We start from the raw sequence: 18,803 nt of genomic DNA on the forward strand, positions 1-18,803 counted from the left end.
ATAACTTATTTGTTTATTTTTAAGCCAGTCCTGTCCAAGTTGAGAACACTTAAGAGTCCCTTTTAGAGCAAATTTGGAACCCAACATTATCATTAACTAAATCAGCAAGCAACGGTTCTGTTAAAATACCAAGCGGCATAGTTCTGAGGACTTTTATCGTCATGTTCCCCGTGGAATCACATCGTGTGGTGGTTTCTCTGAAAATCATCCTTGGGATTCTCTCTCTCTCCTCTCTCCCTCTGTCCCTCTCTCTCTTGTACACCACGGCCTGAGTTAAGGGAGGTGGCGGGTGAGGGGATGCTGTCACTAAGATTTCCTGCTGTGTAGGAATCCCTTTCATTTGGATTTCAACAAGGGACCAGGTCATTCTTGTTGTGTAACTGACCACTGTGGTTCTCCAACTAGGTCAGCTGGTGGGGCCTCTGGAAGGCATAGCCTTTTGTAGAGCATGGTAAAGCAGAAAACATAATAAGATAACATATCTTTGGATCAAATTAGATGCCGTTTTATATTAGATTCCAGACTTGAGGGAACAGGTGCCAAAAATCTGATAAAAACATATGTGAAACCAAGGATTTACTGTATAGCACAGGGAACTCAACAAGGACTTACTGTATAGTACAGAAAACTAACTCAACATCTTGCAATAACCTAAATGGAGAAGAATCTGAAATATATATACATATATATCTCTTTACTGTACGCCAAAAACTAACACATTTTAAATCAACTATACATAGGACATGACTTAGCGACTAAACAACAACAATATTTCAATAACAATTAAGAAACAAAGTATGTGAATATGTCCACTGATATGTTGTTTCAATTAGGGACAACACTGGAAACATTCTAAATGTTTAACAAGAGGAGAATACTTAAATTACCTATGACCATTTTCAATGCATCTATTAAGGATTCATCAAAAGTTTTAAAGATCCTTCAGAGAGCCTTTAACAGTGTTGAGAGAAGTGTCTATGATTTGTTAGGTTAAAAAAAGTAGAAATAAAGTCACATATGAAGTCTAAGATCAATTATATTTATCATACGGACAGAGATCCTTAGAAAATACACCACAATTTTAGGACAGGTTATAGCTCTGCATCGGAGAAGGCAGTGGCACCCCACTCCAGTACTCTTGCCTGGAAAATCCCATGGATGGAGGAGCCTGGTAGGCTGCAGTCCATGGGGTCGCTAAGAGTCGGACACGACTGCGCGACTTCACTTTCACCTTTCACTTTCATGCATTGGAGAAGGAAATGGCAACCCACTCCAGTGTTCTTGCCTGGAGAATCCCAGGGATGGAGGAGCCTGGTGGGCTGCAGTCTATGGGGTTGCAGAGAGTTGGACACGACTGAAGTGACTTAGCAGCAGCAGAAGCAGCATAGCTCTGCATGATGCAATGTTGGGTAGTTTTTATTGTTTATTTAGCCTTTTCAGCATTTTCAAACATTTCTACAGTAAGTGTTTACTGCTTTGATTGTCAGGAAATAAAATGATTATAAGGTAGTCAACTTCCTGGTGGTAGTGGATTTGGGTCCACATTTTCTTTCAATACCTTTTTTTTTTTTTTTTAACCCTTACTACACTTTATCTGCCACAGCTCCTGCAGTGAGGATCTGGAGGAAAGCACTGAGACTTAGATGAGGACTGGGCAATGTTCTCCTACAGACAGAGCCACAGCAATTTTCCTTGGGACCGGAGGTTTGTGGGCACCTATGAGCTACATGCGTTCTGTCTGGATTCCTGTCTGCAGATTCATAGAAACTAAGAAAGAAACGAGGCTGAAAGAGCCTTGCATCTGCTGATGGATCTCATCTTCAGATTAGAAAGAGTTCTAGCAGGACAGCCCTTCCCTCTTCTTATCCCCATGGCCCCTGCTCCCCTAAAATAATGTTAATGAAAGTGAAGACAGATGTTTTCAAGTTGTGGTGAGGCAGCCTGGTTCAAGCAAGGTGACTGGACTCCACACGCTGAGCTTTGTAGGTTGTCTGGCCAAGAGACGACTGGTTTATTCTTTGGGCCAGCCAGTTTCTTCAGTCCTGTGGGTTTCCTCCATATGTTAAATGGATGTAACACGACTCAAAGCTTCTCTTGGAGCTGTGTCCCATGACCTCATCTTCCACTGCCTATACACATGGGGTGAAGTGCTCCCTTTAGGCGCTGAAGGGTGGTGTTGAAGGAGGACTTGAGCTGGGACTGAGAACAAGTCTTAGGAGCATTTTTAGGAAAGGAGATGAGTCTTCCAGCTACCAAGCATGGCGATAGTTCAGTTCATTACATCAACATACTGTTTATTGAGTGATTGTCTACATCTTGAGCCAGGCATCCAAGAATTCCCCCAAATTCTTAGAGAAGCCTCAGTTTCCTCCATTAACATCCCAAACGTCCTTTTCATTAAAGGCTTGGATCCCTATTTGGTGTGGAACCAGTACTGCTCTTGAAATTGATGAGTCTGGGTTGAAATCTCACCTCTGTCACCTGTAAGTACTGTAGCTTCAAGCAAGTTACTTAATCTCTCAAAGCCTTATTTCCTTCACATTGAAAGTAAGAATAATAATGCCAGCCTCATGAGTTTTTTATTTACTTACTTATTGATTTATTTTTGGCTGTGCTGGGTCTTCACTGTTGTGCGAGATCTACTCTCTAGTTGCGGTACGAGGGCTTCTTATTGCTGTGGCTTGTCCTGTTGCGGAGCACAGGCTCTAGGCTGTGGGCTTCAGTAGTTGCGGTAGTGGCGTAGCTGCTCTGAGGCATGTGGAATCTTCTGGGAGCAGGGATTGAACCTGTGTCCCCCACATCGGCAGGCTGACTCTTAACCACTGGACCACCAAGGAAGTCCCTGAGGTTGTTTTAGAGTAGGGTTGCTAAATTTAGCAAATAAAAATATAGACATCCAGTTAAATTGGAATGTCAGAGGAACTAAAATAGTATTTTAGTATTAGTATATCCTAAATATTGCACAGGATATTCTTATTACTAAAAAAATCATTTGTTTCTTATCTGACGTTCCAGCTTACCTGAGTGTTCTGCGTTTTACCTAACAATCCTATTCTTGTGGCTGAAATGGAGGGATTTATCTGAAAGCCCCTGCCCATGCCTCAGTGAATACTCTTTCCTCTGTACCTTTCTCTCCCAGGGAGGGCCCTGTGATTATGCTTCCCTTTTCCATGGTAGGAGACATAAAGACTGTGACCAGGTTGGTGGAAAGAAGGTGACTGTGATCAGCTAGATGCAGACATCTCCATGGGTGGAGTAAGAGAGGAGAGAGGACATTCAGGCTGGTATGAACTATTTGCTGTCATTTTGTTGTTCAGTTGTGTCTGACTCTTTGCAGCCCCGTGGACTGCAGCACGTCAGGCTTCCCTGTCCTTCACCATCTCCCGGAGTTTGCTCAAATTCATGAGCTAAGCCTCTAGCAAATAGTGCCCCTGGGTCGTGTGTGCTTTTAGATGCTCCACCTGTCCTCTGCAAGGCTGTCAATGGAGGTGACACATGGGGTCATGAGGCACCCAGACGGAGACGCTGACCCTAGGGAAACCCCAGCTAGCCATGACCATTCATAGGCTTCAAAGCCCAACTGCTGTGTTAGACAGAGGGACTTTCCTGGAGGTGATTTTTACAAAGAAGGGGTAAAGGGGACTGGGTGCCCCAGAGGCCTTACTGAGATTCTGGGGAAATCCGGGGTACAAGCTGACACTGACTGTCCTTCTGCTTCTTTCTATGGCTCCTCCCCAAGCCCCCTCACTGCCCCCCCTCCAAACTTGAATCCCCTCTGACTTCAGCTCCCTTGGCTCATGGGGTGGAGATTGACAGGTGGCAGGTCACTCTCTGGTCTTTGTGTGAATCACAGGCTGCTCCAGGGCCCCCAGAACCTCAGGGTGTCATTTTCCTTTTCTGATCATCGAATTCCGGGTGAGGAACTCAGCTGTCGTCGGCTTCAGGGAATTTTTCCACCAGGATTGAAATCGGGGCCAAGAAAGTGGGGGCATGCAGAAGGCATTCTTTCTACTATTCAGATGTGCTTTCTCTTTAGTTGGAACGTTAGAAAATGCTGTTTTCACCCAGAGTCCTAGATGAAAGTGTTGAATTTCGTTACAGTGAGAAAACATAGGAAGAGAGGCCCTCATTTCTGCCATGTTCCCACCCTCATCCCTCCTTTTAAAATTTAGACATTTTAATATGTTTTATTTAAAGTTAACAAAATTAAATTAATTCAAGCCATGCCCAGTCGGGGCGGGGGTGGGAGGAAAAGAAAAATTTTAAGGGAAACCTCTGTTTCTAGTCTCTACTTAAGTATCACAGTCATCTTGTTACTTTTATTTTGGAAGAGAAGAAGTAATATTTGACTATTACTTTCTAAATAGTTTTCCTTTCACTTAATATACTTTCTAAAATTTTTATTCATTCTAAGGAAAACAATCTTAAATTTTTTTAATTTAATTTTTATTTATTTATCAAAGTACAGTTGATTTACAATGTTGTCCCAGTCTCTGCTGTATGGCAAAGTGACTCATACATGCATTCTTTAAAAAATATTCTTTTCCATTATGGTTTATCCCAGGAGATTCAATATAGTTCCCTGTGCTACACAGTAGGACCTTGATGTTTATTTATTCTAAATGTAATAGTTTGCATCTACCAACCCCAAAGTATGTTAGTTGCTCAGTCATGTCTGACTCTTTGCTCCTCTGTCCATGGGATTTTCCAGGCAAGGATATTGGAGTCGGTTGCCATTTCCTTCTCCAACCAACCCCAAATTCCTCCCCAAATTCCAGTCTACCCCTCTCCCTCCTGCTCATGGCAGTCACAAGTCTGTTCTCTGTATCTGTGAGTACGTTAAAGAATATCTTTAAAATGTAGCATTAGATATATATTTCCTCCCTATCATGTGACGATAAGCATATGCTATTAAAAATTTAATATGCTCATCTGTGTATCATTTAAAACTCTTTCAGGAACACAGTTCTTGAACAACTTCATAAAGTTATTTGAAGTCAGAAGTTCCTATCTATCATCTGGGTAACAATAGGCAGATTTAGTGAAACATTTACTCTATTCTGAAACATGGACTTTCTAGGTATTTAGTCCTCCCAGGAACACTAGGGTATTTTTTTTTGTTGGCCCCATTTTACAGATAAGGAAACTGAGTCTAAGAGAGGTAAAGTCAAGGTCTTAGCGCTGGGAAATGGAAGTCAGATTCAAATCAGAGCAGTTTGAATTTAGGGTCCGTGAAATCATCCTTCTCTCTAACCTCTTAGGAAAACAACCAAACCCAACAGGTATTGATACCACCGCTTGGCAGGAAAACAGCAGGCAATAGTTCTGTTGAAAGAATTCATTCAGAACGAAATAGTAAGAGTGTCCTTCCCGTAATTTTAATGCATTGCATGCAGTTTCCAACTTGCAGAGGTTGGATTCTAAAAGTTGATTTAAAAGCAGTTTCACCATTCCCTTGCTCTGTGCTCCAAGGCACTTTGTACACACCTCTCCTGTTACACTCAGCATCTTGTCCCTTGGGAGCTTACAGTTCTCTCCTTGACAGGGCTCCCGGCTGCTCAAAGCCAGGGACCTGGTCTTGTGTTTCCTTTGGTATTCTCAGCACCCAGCACAGCACCCAGCCCTTGGAGACCCAAAGTGTACACGTACTGTATTAAATTGCAAGTGATTTGTTTGGAACTCAGCATATATTTCCCAAAAGAAATGCATTACAAACAGGAGTGGAAGGGTTATGTTTCCAACCAGCCCACAAGAGTTATTTAACCTTTCTCTCGTCTACCAAAAGTACTAAGTTATCTGGAGCCGTGGGTGGGGCGAAAGGTGGGGTGGTGGAGACAGGGAGATAGAAATCTTCCTCCGCTTTCCTAGGTCAGACCTAGACGGAGTGTCACGTGGATTGGAGTTCATCTTTGACTCCCTCCAATCTGCTTTTCTATCACTCCCATCTATCTGTCATTTCTGTCTCCAGGATTTCTACTCAGTATCCAGCTGGGGTCCCTTGCCCAAGTCTTCCCTTTTCTTCCCCAAATAACCTACTTGACCCCCTTCACCAGTCAGAATTCCTGTTTCCTGAATGCAAGTGAGCATGGTTGTTGTCCCAGAGGAAATTCACAGATTCACAAGAATTAACTCAATTATTGCTAGTCTATGAATGATGGGCTCTAACATCCCTCCACTGCCACCTCACCCCCACCCACCAGTGCTAAGCACATGGCTGTTTATAGCACAGTAGTTAAGATTATAGGATTTAGAGACAGATTTGAATATTGGTTCTACCTCAAAGTTTTATGGGCTAGGGAAAGTAAGTTCTCTACACCTCAGTTGTTGCATCTGTAAAATGGGAATAACTATAGTTATTTTTTTTCTTTTGTCTGCACCATGTGGCTTGCAGGATCTTAGTTCCCAGACTAGGGATTGAACCCCCACCCTCCACAGTGAAAGTACCGAGTTCTAACCACTGGTCTGCCAGGGAATTCCTGAGAGCTATTAATAATAGTCTTTTTAAATTTTAAATTAATTTATTTTTTAATTGAAGGATAATTGCTTTACAGAGTTGTATTGGTTTCTGCCAAACACCAACACGAATCAGCCATAGGTATTCATATTTCCCCTCCCTTTTGAACCTCCCTCCCACCTCCCACCCCATCTCACTTCCTCTAGGTTGTTACAGAGCCCCGGTTTGAGTTCTCTGAGTCATACAGCAAATTCCCATTGGCTATCTATTTTACATACGGTAATGGAAGAGCGCTACTAATAATCCTTTAAAACCATTTAGTGTTATATCACTTATCAGGCACAGTGCTAAGGACTTTTAGTTCATTGATTGACTTTATCTTCCCAACAATCCCGTGAGGTAGATACTTGATTATTAACTGTTATAAAGGAGAGTGACTCTTGAAAGAGAGTTCTAGCAGTAAATTAATTATTATTTATTCTCTGCCTTCCTTTCTTCCAAAAAGGTTTTAAGACAACATTCTACATAGATAACATTTCTGGCAGCATGGATGGGAGAAGACCTTCCCGGGAGGAGATTTTTCAGGGCAAAGGGAGAGGGGCTGCTGTCAGATCATCCATGGCTGAAAAATGTATCCTGAGAGTCCATTCCATTCCGCGGTTCCTGTTTCCACAACTTCTTCCCTTCCTCTGCCTCTGAATGTGCCGAATCTGCAAGTGGTCCAAGTGTTTTCTCTAGCCCTTTCTTTCTTTTTTAATTTTTTTACACAGCCAGTGACAGCTGCAAGGTGGTGGGGGCCGGGCGGGTGGCAGCAGCTGTTTGTATGTATGGGTCTCTGTAGTCTTTCTTTGTGAGTCAGGGGCTGTCTGTATATGTCACACGCTACCACCTGGCAAGACATTTCGTTCCATGTATGTTGTTTAAATGTTTCCTGGATGATATCATAAACACAGAAGGAGGGGGGACCTTCAGATATGGATTTCCAGCCCTTCACTTCCCGACGCAGAAACATCCTAGGGCGATTTTCTCCTCTAGCTCAGCAGACAGCTTGAAATTTACTCCCTGGTCCTTCCCATTTACCAGATGCGGAGATTTTAATGCCAGTGGGGCAGGCATCTGAACAGAAGCCACAGTGTAGTCCTGGAGAACACTGAGCAGGAGCCGAAGGCAGAAGCAGGTGGCAGGCTCGCCCCACGGCCCCTCACTGGGGTCCTGGTGACTGAGTACCTTCCCTTCTCTGGGTCTCAGTTTCCTCTTCAGTCAAGCAAGTGGGATGAGCTGAACTCTCTTTGGTCCCTTCTGAGCTTTCAGACTCTTTGATTCTTTCATAAACTACCCAGGACAGAGGGCTGATCATCCTTGGTAATCCTGCCTTTGGGGTGGACAGTCTGTTGTGACCCATGTAAGCCTGTTCAAATGTTTACTCATCCTTAAAATTAAGCAATTTCCCCTTATGCTAACTAAATAGTTTTTGTAATTTGATTGTAATTTTTTTTTGGTTGTCATTGTTATTAGGACTTCTAAAAATATAGGAAGAATTCTACCCTGTATTCCTATTATGGTGATACCTTTGTTATACATATACTGACATATTTGTTCTAACCTAGATGATTAGTTTTCAAAGACTTAATAGCAATGGGATTCTATTTTTATATGACATGTATATTTAAAAGCTGGGTTTCCCTTATAGCTCAGATGGCAAAGAATCTGCCTCTGCAAAGCAGGAGACCTGGGTTCCATCCTTGGGTTGGGAAGATCCCCTGGAGAAGGGAATGGCAACCCACTCCAGTATTCTTGCCTACAGAATTCCATGGACAGACCATGGGGTCACAAGAGTGTACACCACTGAGTAACTAACACACATATTTAAAAGCTATTTCACATATGTAATTTCATTTGAACCTCAAACTAAAAGTAAGAAGAGAAATTGTAGTCATTTTTATAAGGGAAGAGTTTCAGGGTAAATAAATACAAATTCCTTGAATAATATTTCATCTTACAGTTACTAAGTGAAAGAGTCAGGATCCAAACCCAGGTCTTTACTCAGAGTCTAGTGCTCAGGCAATGAGAACTCACGTTAATTTACACCAGCACTGCCAGCTAGCTCCCCTTGCTGGAGTTTCTGCTGTGTCCTGGGTACCCTGCTATGTGCGTGCATGCACGCTCTTTTGCTTCGTTTGTGTCTGACTCTTTGCAACCCCATGGACTGTAGCTCACCAGGCTCCTCTGTCCATGGGGATTCTCCAGGCGAGAACACTGGAGTGTGTTGCCATGCCCTCCTCCAGGGGATCTTCCCGACTCAGGGATTGAACCCGTGTTACTTATGTCTCCTGCGTTGGCAGGCAGGTTCTTTATCACTAGTGCCACCTGGGAAGCCCAGGTGCTCTGCTTCCATCTCAAATCCTGGAGACGACTATGCCATAGAAGTATTATCACACTCGGTTGAGAGATGAAACAATTGAAGTTAGGAGAAATCAAGCTTGCTAATGTGCGCTGAAAGCAAAATTCAAATCCAAGCCGTCTTTTGACAGTGCCTCCTTTCACTTAAATATGCATCGCCTCTTGAGAGTCCCTTGGACTGCAAGGAGATCCAACCAGTCCATTCTAAAGGAGATCAGTCCTGGGTGTTCTTTGGAAGGACTGATGCTGAAGCTGAAACTACAGTACTTTGGCCACCTCATGCGAAGAGTTGACTCATTGGAAAAGACTCTGATGCTGGGAGGGATTGGGGGCAGGAGGAGAAGGGGATGACAGAGGATGAGATGGCTGGATGGCATCACCAACTCGATGCACGTGAGTTTGAGTGAACTCTGGGAGTTGGTGATAGACAGGGAGGCCTGGCGTGCTGCGATTCATGGGGTCGCAAAGAGTCCGACATGGCTGAGCGACTGGATTGAACTGAAAAGGAGACCTAATAAAGTTTAATTTTCAGAATTTTTTTTAGGCTACACGAATTATGGTTCCATGAAAGTACAGTTAAGGGAAATGACCAATTGTTTGAATCCTGTTCAGCCAACTGGAATTTGTCAGTTGCCCTTAATTTCTCCTGTAATATAGCAGTCTGCTTCTTGGTCTTTCTTTTCTAGATTTTCTCTTATTTATTTCAAACAATATTTTTATTACTTTTTTTCCTGCATTCTCTAAAATATCTCTTTTTAAGAGATTGGCATTTAAAGTGAGCACGGCCTTCTTAGTTAGAACTTGGATGATGACCAGTAGAAGAACAAGACTTGAGCTTGCTTCCTCTTTCCCCGCCTCTTTCCGGTTTATATGTCCCAAGATCATTTTAAGTTTATTTGTAATCTGTTTTCCTGACAATTTTACCTAATCCTTGTCCATTTTATATCTGCATAATTCATTGCCTATTCCTAAACACTCCAACTTCTTTTATGAAATGGGGATAATGTGTACAGTGTGAGGAATAGAGTCAATAATTATGTAATATCCTGTATGGGGACAGATGGTAACTAGATTTATTATGGTGATCATTTTGAAATGTTTAAAAGTATTGAATTACTATGTTATATAACAGGAACTAGCATAATGCTGTCGGTCAGTTATATTTCAAAAACAAACTCATAGAAAAAGAGATCACATTTGTGGTTGGGGAAGGGGATGGACTGAAGACAATTAAGAGGTACAAACTTCCAGTTATAAGATAAATGAATAAGCACTAGTGATGCCATGGACAATATGCTAAATATAATTTACATGACTGTGTGTGATATATCAAAGTTGTTAACAGTTCTCATCACAAGGAAAAAAATTTTTTCTATTTCTTTAACATTGCATCTAAATGACATGCTGAATGTTCACTAAATGGTTTGTGGTCATCATTTTATGATATGTAAGTCAAGTCATTGTGCTGTATACTGTAAACTCATACAGTGCTGTATGTCGATTGTAGTATGTAATGATTCCTGTATTATTCACACTTCATATATTTGGTGATGTTTAATCAAACAGTGTGTAGGGAAAGCACTTGGGAAAGTATAAAGAACCATGGGCATGGAGAATTATAATATATTTTGCTTCTGAAAAACTTAATCTATAGAAATGGAGCTAGATGGATTGTTCAGGGAAGTGAAGATTTGAGTGTTCTGGATTTATTCGTTATATGTTGTATATAATAATTATATACAGTAATTTAATATGTCACTAAATCATTTTAAAAGAAAGACTTTGTATGCATTATTTAGAGAACTGTCCTTTCCTGATCATAGACTGATATGTAGGGGTTATTCAAACACAAGATTGATGCCTTCTGTGCCTCTCCCCATACCTCCTGGCTTTTCCAAGGTTTTCTGCCAAGGTCTCTGAGCTACTCTCCTACAAGTCCCACACCTGGTATTGTTATGCACCTGTGTTAGCTTTCTTTTAAAGTCCCCATGTTTCCTGGTATCAAGGAAACCTTTTAAAATGTTAACTCTTTCCATGTAGTTCCACAATGATAATGAATTTCTGGCATCCATTGACTGAGAAAATACTCAGTGACAGCAGGACATTACAAACCCAGAAAACACTTTAAATGGATTTATATTTAATCCATTACAACTGCATCCAAATGCTTTTGAAAAATACACAGACATATCTAAGACATTATTCCACCAGGCATGCATATGAACACTCAGCAGATATTTGTCACATAAAGACTTGGATAAGAAAAGGATGGAAATGTGCAGGTAATGCTTGTGCTATCTGTGGATTTGTGACCCTTTTGTCATAACTCAATCCCCAATCCCTGCCCTGGGGCCCAGAGCTCAGAAACCCTTCACCCAGTATACAGTAGGCACTCAGTTGTCTCAACTAGATTATAAGTTTGAGGATAGCAAGTAAATTGCAGGCCCTTCTGTATCTCCAGCAGAACCCAACACTGTACTGAGAGAAAGCTGCCCACTTTCAAATAAACCAGGAACTCGGTTAGCATCAGCTACCAACAGATGTATTTCTGGAGGACCTTATTAAAAGGAAGCTTCTGAAATTAAACCACCTAGAAAGAATAGGTCTTTGATTCCAGAAAACTTGTGTTTCTCTGCTAGGGTAAGTGTAAGCAAGTATGGTGTTAGAAAAGCATAAGAGGGGGCAGGGCCTATGAAGCAGACCTGCTTGCTCAAAGGCAGGGAGAGCATAGAAACCTCATCCTTTGAAGCTAGCCTCAGCCTCTGCTAAGTAATCTCAGGCTGCATCAGAGAGGAGGTGACAAGAAAACTCCTGGTGGTGACTGAAGTGGCAGAGGAGAGGGTTAGTTCACCATGTCTTGAAGTGGCAGTGGCAAAAAGCAATTTATGGATCCATAAATCACAAGCTAAAGCATAGTAAATATTTTCATGGCCAATGTGACATCGAGAATTCACGAGAGGATTCACTCACCTCGACAACGCTGAATAGAGCAGTCCGATCATGTTGAAGAGAAACTCTTAACACAGATTCTTCTTGGAGGCTCAAGTGACGTGAAAGGCTGCAGAGAGAGTCCCGGGCACCCTGACTCTGGTGCCCACTTCACCTTGCAACAAAGGAAGTGAAAGTGTCAAAATGAAGAGAAGAAAGTCAACATTCTGTCTAAGGGGAAAAATGCAGACACAGGCTTTTTTCTTTTTCTTCTTTTTATGGGGTGGAGGGTTCGGAAGTTCTCTGGTTGAAGAGGAATCTGTAAAGGGAAACAAGAAATAATCTTTCCTAGTTCTTGTTTTTCCTGGGTTTATCCTGAAATCTGAGGCATGGTTTTTATATATAAATATAAGCTGCAAAACAAATTGCCAATGGGATAGGGGAGAGAAATGATGTTACAGCTGCTTTAGGTTAATTTGATTTTCTTTCATGTTTCAGAGTTGGCTTGATATTCCTGACCTCATTGATTTCTGTTGAATTGAAATTGTTGGGTGAAATGGATTCCCCTAGTCCTAAACAGAGCCTTAACCATAGAATTGTAAGGAAAATAGCACAGAATTGTAAAACATGATTGACATTGAACTTGTGACTTACTGAAGAAAAGGAATGAATGAATGAACAGAGTGATCTTGGTGAAGAACATTCTCTCGCCCTTTCTAACTCCTCTTAAGTAACATCATGCAGGCCATGGACCAGTTGACCTTGTGACCAAGGTGACCAAGTGGGACCAACTTGTCCCAGGCTTTGTCAGCTTTGGCATGGAAAGTCCCACATCCTGGCAAACCCCCGATATAGGTATACTGGGACAGCGGCTACCCTGGGCCTCTGTGGCCCTTGCTGTGTTCCAGGGTACACTGATGATCAACCCCTAGGGCCTGAGCTGCCCTGTCCTGCATATCTCACTCCATCTTATCCATTAGGAGTCGTGGTGTGTCGCAGATTCTAATGATCATTTTTGCCAATTTATCTTCCCTTATCACCTCCTTCCTTATTGGTGAAGCCCTGATTTTATCCTTTTGTTCACCTACTGAGTGGCTGTGTGACCGTAATCCCAGTTCATCAAGATGGGGGGTGGATCTTGATTAATCTAAGCCAAGCATGCAATTTTAGTCTCCTTGCCAGAGACTGAGTTAGCAGGGGACCATGGTATGCACTGGTGTGGTATTACCAGTTGTTAAAACTTTGAAATGCTTTGCAGTGGTGTTGCCCAAGTGCCCTGGCTCCTGCCCCAGGATTCCTGTGGTAAACTTCTCTGTTTCAGCTACTGAAGGGTTAATGTCTAGCAATACCATAGGTTTCCCTGGTGACTCAGTTGGTAAAGAATCCACCTGCAATGCAGGAGAGCCTTGGGTTGGGAAGATCCCTTGGAGAAGGAAATGGCAACCCACTCCAGTATTCTTGCCTGGAGAATCCCATGGACAGAGAAGCCTGGTGGACTACAGTCCACAGGGTTGCAAAGACCGGACACGACTGAGTGACCAAACCACCACCACCAACACCATGGGGGCTTCCTGGACCCTAGCTCCAGGTCTCCTGCTTTGTTGATTCACTGCCCTTTCCTTCATGTGTTATTAATATTTATTTTGTAGCATATCTTGCCTGTGAAGTGAAGTGAAAGTCTCTCAGTCGTCTCCAACTCTTTGTGACCCCATGGACTGCATAAGTCCATGGAATTCTCCAGGCCAAAATACTGGAGTGGGTAGCCTTTTCCTTCTCCAGGGGATCTTCCCAACCCAGGGATAGAACCCAGGTCTCCTGAATTGCAGGCAGATTCTTTACCAGCTTAGCCACAAAGGAAGCCCAAGAATACTGGAGTGGGTAGCCTATCCCTTCTCCAGCAGATCTTCCCGACCCAGGAATTGAACTGGGGTCTCCTGCATTGCAGGCGGATTCTTTACCAACTGAGCTATGAGGGAAGCCCCATCTTGCCTGTATGTGAGCTAATTCTGGGGACAGGTGTCAACAATAAGAACTTTATCCGCCTTTTTTTTGACTGTGCCACACAGCATGTGGTATCTTAGTTCCCCAAGCAGGGATTGAACCCATGTCACCTCCATTAGAAGTGCAGAGTCTGAACCACTGGATCGCCAGGAAAGTCCCACCCACTTTCCTAAGTGGCCCCAGTGCTGCCACCAGGGTCCAGGGTCGTCGGTCACGATGTGGTCTCAGTACTGATGTCTACAGCAGCAGGTACAGTGTTCAGTGCCAGCCCAGGTCTACAGCATCATTCTGGGCACAGCCTATAAACCTCAGAGTGCCTTGGTTTTTCAGAGAACACAACGTTTTAGTCAATTCCTTTTCAGCTTCCATCACTATGCAAGTTAGCTTTTGTATGTACCATGCCACCTGAAACTTAGTGTTGTAGAACAGTGACCATTTATCTAGCTGTGGGTCATCAATCCGGACTTGGCTTAAGTGGGTTCAGCCATGTATCTGCAGTCAATTACTGGAGTGGCTGAAACGGGCTGACCTGGAGTGACCTCAGCTTCATTCCATCGGTCAAAGCAAGTCACAAGCCCAGGCCAGATTCAAGGGCTGGAAAAATAGTCTCTGCTTCTTGGGAGAGTAGATACAGAGAGAGGAGTCAATTACCACAATCATCCAGAGCTTGTTCTTGGTACTGCAACCGGCACAACAAGCTGGAAGATCAGTGCCAGGGAGACAGAAGGAAGCCCCTTTCTCCTCTGCAGACTCGAGGCACTGCAGGGGAACAAGTGGATCTGTCTAAGCCATCCCCATTCTGGGAGCAAAGCGTGGCTTGAAGGAGATGCACGTGCGGAAGGCTGTGAAATAGCACTTTGATTTCCTTGCCTTTAGATGCGGTGGTACATGATTAATCCACACTCCTTTCCCTTCTACCCTGGAAATCAGGGCTGTTCTAGATGACAGCTCCTTCATTCAGCAACACACAGTACGGTGAGAACTAAACTGATGTTGTTTGAAAGTCAAGACAACTCAAACCGAGGTTGGAGGTTGTTTGTCACTGCATCATTAACTGCCCTATCCTGACAGAGGAAGTATTTAACGAAGTACCAGTCCCGAAGAACACTGCATTAAAAAGATGAGTTTTGTAAGAAAATAAAGTTGGGGACAATAAGAAACTGCTCATTTTCCCTTTAGTGTTTATTCTCTTGCTGCATTTTGGTGATATAAAAAGCTCTGAGTTTTGGCCAAACACTCGGGTACCTAACCAGGGAGTGCATTTCTTCAGCTCAGTTCAGTTCAGTTCAGTCGCTCAGTCATGTCTGACTCTTTGCGACGCCGTGAATCACAGCACACCAGGCCTCCCTGTCCATCACTATCCCCCAGAGTTCACTCAGACTCATGTCCATTGAGTCAGTGATGCCATCCAGCCATCTCATCCTCTGTCGTCCCCTTCTCTTCCTGCCCCCAATCCCTCCCAGCATCAGGGTCTTTTCCAATGAGTCAACTCTTCGCATGAGGTGGCCAAAGTACTGGAGTTTCAGCTTTAGCATCATTCCTTCCAAAGAGATCCCAGGGCTGATCTCCTTCAGAATGGACTGGTTGGATCTCCTTGCAGTCCGAGGGACTCTCAAGAGTCTTCTCCAACACCACAGTTCAAAAGCATCAATTCTTTGGCGCTCAGCTTTCTTCACCGTCCAACTCTCACATCCATACATGACCACTGGAAAAACCATAGCCTTGACTAGACAAACCTTTGTTGGCAAAGTAATGTCTCTGCTTTTTAATATGCTATCTAGGTTGGTCATAACTTTCCTTCCAAGGAGTAAGTGTCTTTTAATTTCATGGCTGCAATCACCATCTGCAGTGATTTTGGAGCCCCCCAAAATAAAGTCTGACACTGTTTCCACTGTTTCCCCATCTATTTCCCATGAAGTGATGGGACCAGATGCCATGATCTTCGTTTTCTGAATGTTGAATTTTAAGCCAACTTTTTCACTCCCCTCTTTCACCTTCAACAAAAAGCTTTTGAGTTCCTCTTCACTTTCTGCCATAAGGATGGTGTCATCTGCATATTTGAGGTTATTGATATTTCTCCCAGCAATCTTGATTCCAGCTTGTGCTTCTTCCAGCCCAGCGTTTCTCATGATGTACTCTGCATAGAAGTTAAATAAGCAGGGTGACAATATACAGCCTTGACGTACTCCTTTTCCTATTTGGAACCAGTCTGTTGTTCCATGTCCAGTTCTAACTGTTGCTTCCTGACCTGCATACAAATTTCTCAAGAAGCAGGTCAGGTGGTCTGGTATTCCCATCTCTTTCAGAATTTTCCACATATCTGTGTCCATATGACCATGTTCAGACCAATGGGATTTAAGCATGAGAGATGGTGTAATTCCATGTTGTCTCCTTAAAGGGAAAGCCTCTTGCCTTAAACTCTCTATTTCAACTTCCACTGCTTGAGAAATGGTAACCGCTGGTGCTATCTTGGGAACCATGTATTGAAAATGCGAGAGCCACTTAGCCAGCCTTGGGCCACTCTCTGTATTGATAAATGAAAGAGAGATTAACTTCTATTTTGGCCCTTGTATTTTAGAGTCTGTTTGCTATAGCAGCCTAAGGTGGACCATAACTGATATCACCCTGTATCTTCCCCCGGAGATTCACTTTAAATATGCTAAAGATTCAGAGGTGTCCACTAGTAAAGAAACTAGTTCAAATCTGATTTACTGAGGGAATCCCTCTTTTTTTGTGTGGAATATTTATTGATATTCACTTATTGTTATCACAGAGGCAACTTTAAAATAGATTTGCTCTTTGGAAAGTACTGAAATAGACTCATCTTGGTAGGCATGGAGTTTTCATTTCCAGTGACTATAATCAGGGGCATGACCCAGCACAACTCCCCAACTCCACTTTCACTGCTTTCTTCTTGGAAAAGCAGGCAGGGAGTAGAAAAAGCAGAAACATGAATGACAGCAAACCTGGACTGGAATTAAGGCTCTGTGACCGTGGGCATCCTCCTGCACCTCTGCAGGCCTCTGTGGCCTCCTTTGAAAAATGAGAGCACCTATGTCTACTTCATAGGATTGTCTGAATTCTGACTATAAAAGCAGCTGGCATGGAAGAGTCTCTATTCCCCCTTCCCATTCCCCTCTGCTTTTCCATGAAATTTCTTTCAGGGTCTCACAGTTCTTCTAACACAGAAGTTCACTGTCAGGTCGCTTCTAAGCCCTCCCCTCCCAAGTAAAAGTGAAAGTGAAAGACACGATCAGTCTGATGAGTGCTTTTTCTTATTTATATTACCTGAATTCTAAAAGGTGGAAGAGAGAGAGAACACAGAAAAGAGAGAGAGAGAAGGAGAGGGAGAGATTAAGTAAATCTTCTTAAAAGTTACAAGGAAAAGCAGTAGATCCCTTTTAGGCTGTTGGATACTCAGAAAGAGAAGTGATTTTTAATTCCTCATCTTCCAAGGATATGGCCTTCGGCAAGTAGTGAAGGATCAGATCTGCTGTGGGTTTTCCCGGTAAAGCCAAGGATGACACATGATCTTAGAATTCAAGTTAATTAGGAATAATTCAAAGTGTACTGACGTGGCAGAATTCTCTTTAGTTGCCAGTCTACAAATCAAGGGGAAAAGCAGGCAGAAAGGACTGCAGGAGGACTGTTACATTAGAGACTCCATGAGGGCGAGGTTGGTGCCGACTCCTTACTTTTTCCTCCTCTGCAGAGGCCAGTGTGGTATTCTGTGTACAAGAAACTTTCAAGCATCCTCCACTGACTACCATTTCCTCAGGAACATGGAGGGTCAAACTCTTCAGAGGGGACTTTATTAAGAGTTTAGAGCTTATGGGATTAAGAGATAAGGATCAGTACTGGTCCACAGCCTATTATGAACTGGGCTGCACAGCTGGAAGTGAGCAGTGGGTGAATAAGCAAAGCTTCATCTGCTTCATCCCCATACTCACATTATTCCCTGAACATGCCCCCCCACCCAAAAAAGGTTGGGGACCACTGCTATATAGTACACTGCTAGAAATGGGTATAGAATTATACCCATATCTTGTAATAACTTGTAATGGATACTGAATCACTATGCTGTACACCTGAAACTAATATGATATTGTAAATCATGGTGGTGATTACATACTTACACACTTACATTTAAGTGTGGTGGTGTTGGTGATTTAGTTGCTAAGTCATGTCCAACTCTTGAGACCCCATGGACTGTGGAGCCTGCCCCATGGTAGCCTGCCCCATGGACTATGGAGCCTGAGACCCCAGGGAGCCTGCCAGGCTCCTTTGTCCATTGGAATTCCCAGACAAGATTAGTGGAGTGGGTTGCCATTTCCTTCTTCAGGGAATCTTCTCAACCCAGGGATTGAATCTGAGTCTCCTGCATTGCAGGCAGGTTCCTTACAGACTGAGCCACCAGGGAAGCCCTACTTCAGCAAAAATTTTAAAAAAGAATTTGGTGGGGAGGGAGTGTATAAGCAAGAGAAACCAAAGCTAACTCTCTTGAGGAGAAATGGAATTTATCTGAAGAATACCAGGGAAGTTCATCAAATCTAAGAAACTAGAAAAACCAGATCTTGAAAAGAGCAGAACCAAGGCAAACCTGGACCCTCAGCAATGACAGTCAGGGGGCCAGCTATCTAAAGAACTGCTGTGACGTGAGAGGGAATGGGATAGGTCCTATCTCAGACAGGATTCAGCCTTGACCAAGAAACTATGACCAAGGACACTGTGACAGGGGATAGTGCCTAAAGATTTATTGTGAACCTTGCAGATGCCCACAGAACTGCTGGTGAAAGACTTTGTGCAAAACTTACCTTTTGTGTATAACTATTTCAAAACTGTTTAAAACAACAACTACTTTATTGTATTGGGTTCGCCAAAAAGTCCATTCAGATTTTCCCATAAGATGTTGTAGAAAACCTGAATGAACGTTTTGGCCAACCCACTTGCTCATGATTCTGTGGGTCAGCAATTTGGGTTGGACTCAGTTGGATGGTTCATCTGTTGGTTTCACTTGGGG

General features: G+C 43.1%; 1 protein-coding gene and 1 long non-coding RNA gene across 3 annotated transcripts in view; one reads left to right on the forward strand and one right to left on the reverse strand.

Annotated features, from left to right (window-relative positions):
- Positions 1-11,960, reverse strand: part of RBPJ (recombination signal binding protein for immunoglobulin kappa J region) — a 241,798-nt gene extending 229,838 nt beyond the window's left edge. The window contains exon 1 of one of the 2 annotated variants that reach the window (XM_025290222.3): positions 11,825-11,960. Coding sequence is in view for 1 of the 2 variants with exons in the window: in XM_025290224.3 (XP_025146009.1) it covers positions 11,825-11,856 (32 nt within the window). In the remaining variant the exon portion in view is untranslated. The remainder of the gene's footprint in view (positions 1-11,824) is intronic. The other variant, XM_025290224.3, reaches the window with a different exon arrangement.
- On the forward strand, positions 1,303-8,172 carry LOC112586220. Its single transcript, XR_003110656.2, has 3 exons — positions 1,303-1,704; positions 2,404-2,483; positions 6,960-8,172. It is a non-coding gene; the product is annotated as an uncharacterized LOC112586220 (long non-coding RNA).
- Positions 11,961-18,803: the final 6,843 nt, after the last annotated feature.

This window comes from Bubalus bubalis, chromosome 7, assembly GCF_019923935.1.
Source record: "Bubalus bubalis isolate 160015118507 breed Murrah chromosome 7, NDDB_SH_1, whole genome shotgun sequence".
NCBI lineage: Eukaryota > Metazoa > Chordata > Mammalia > Artiodactyla > Bovidae > Bubalus > Bubalus bubalis.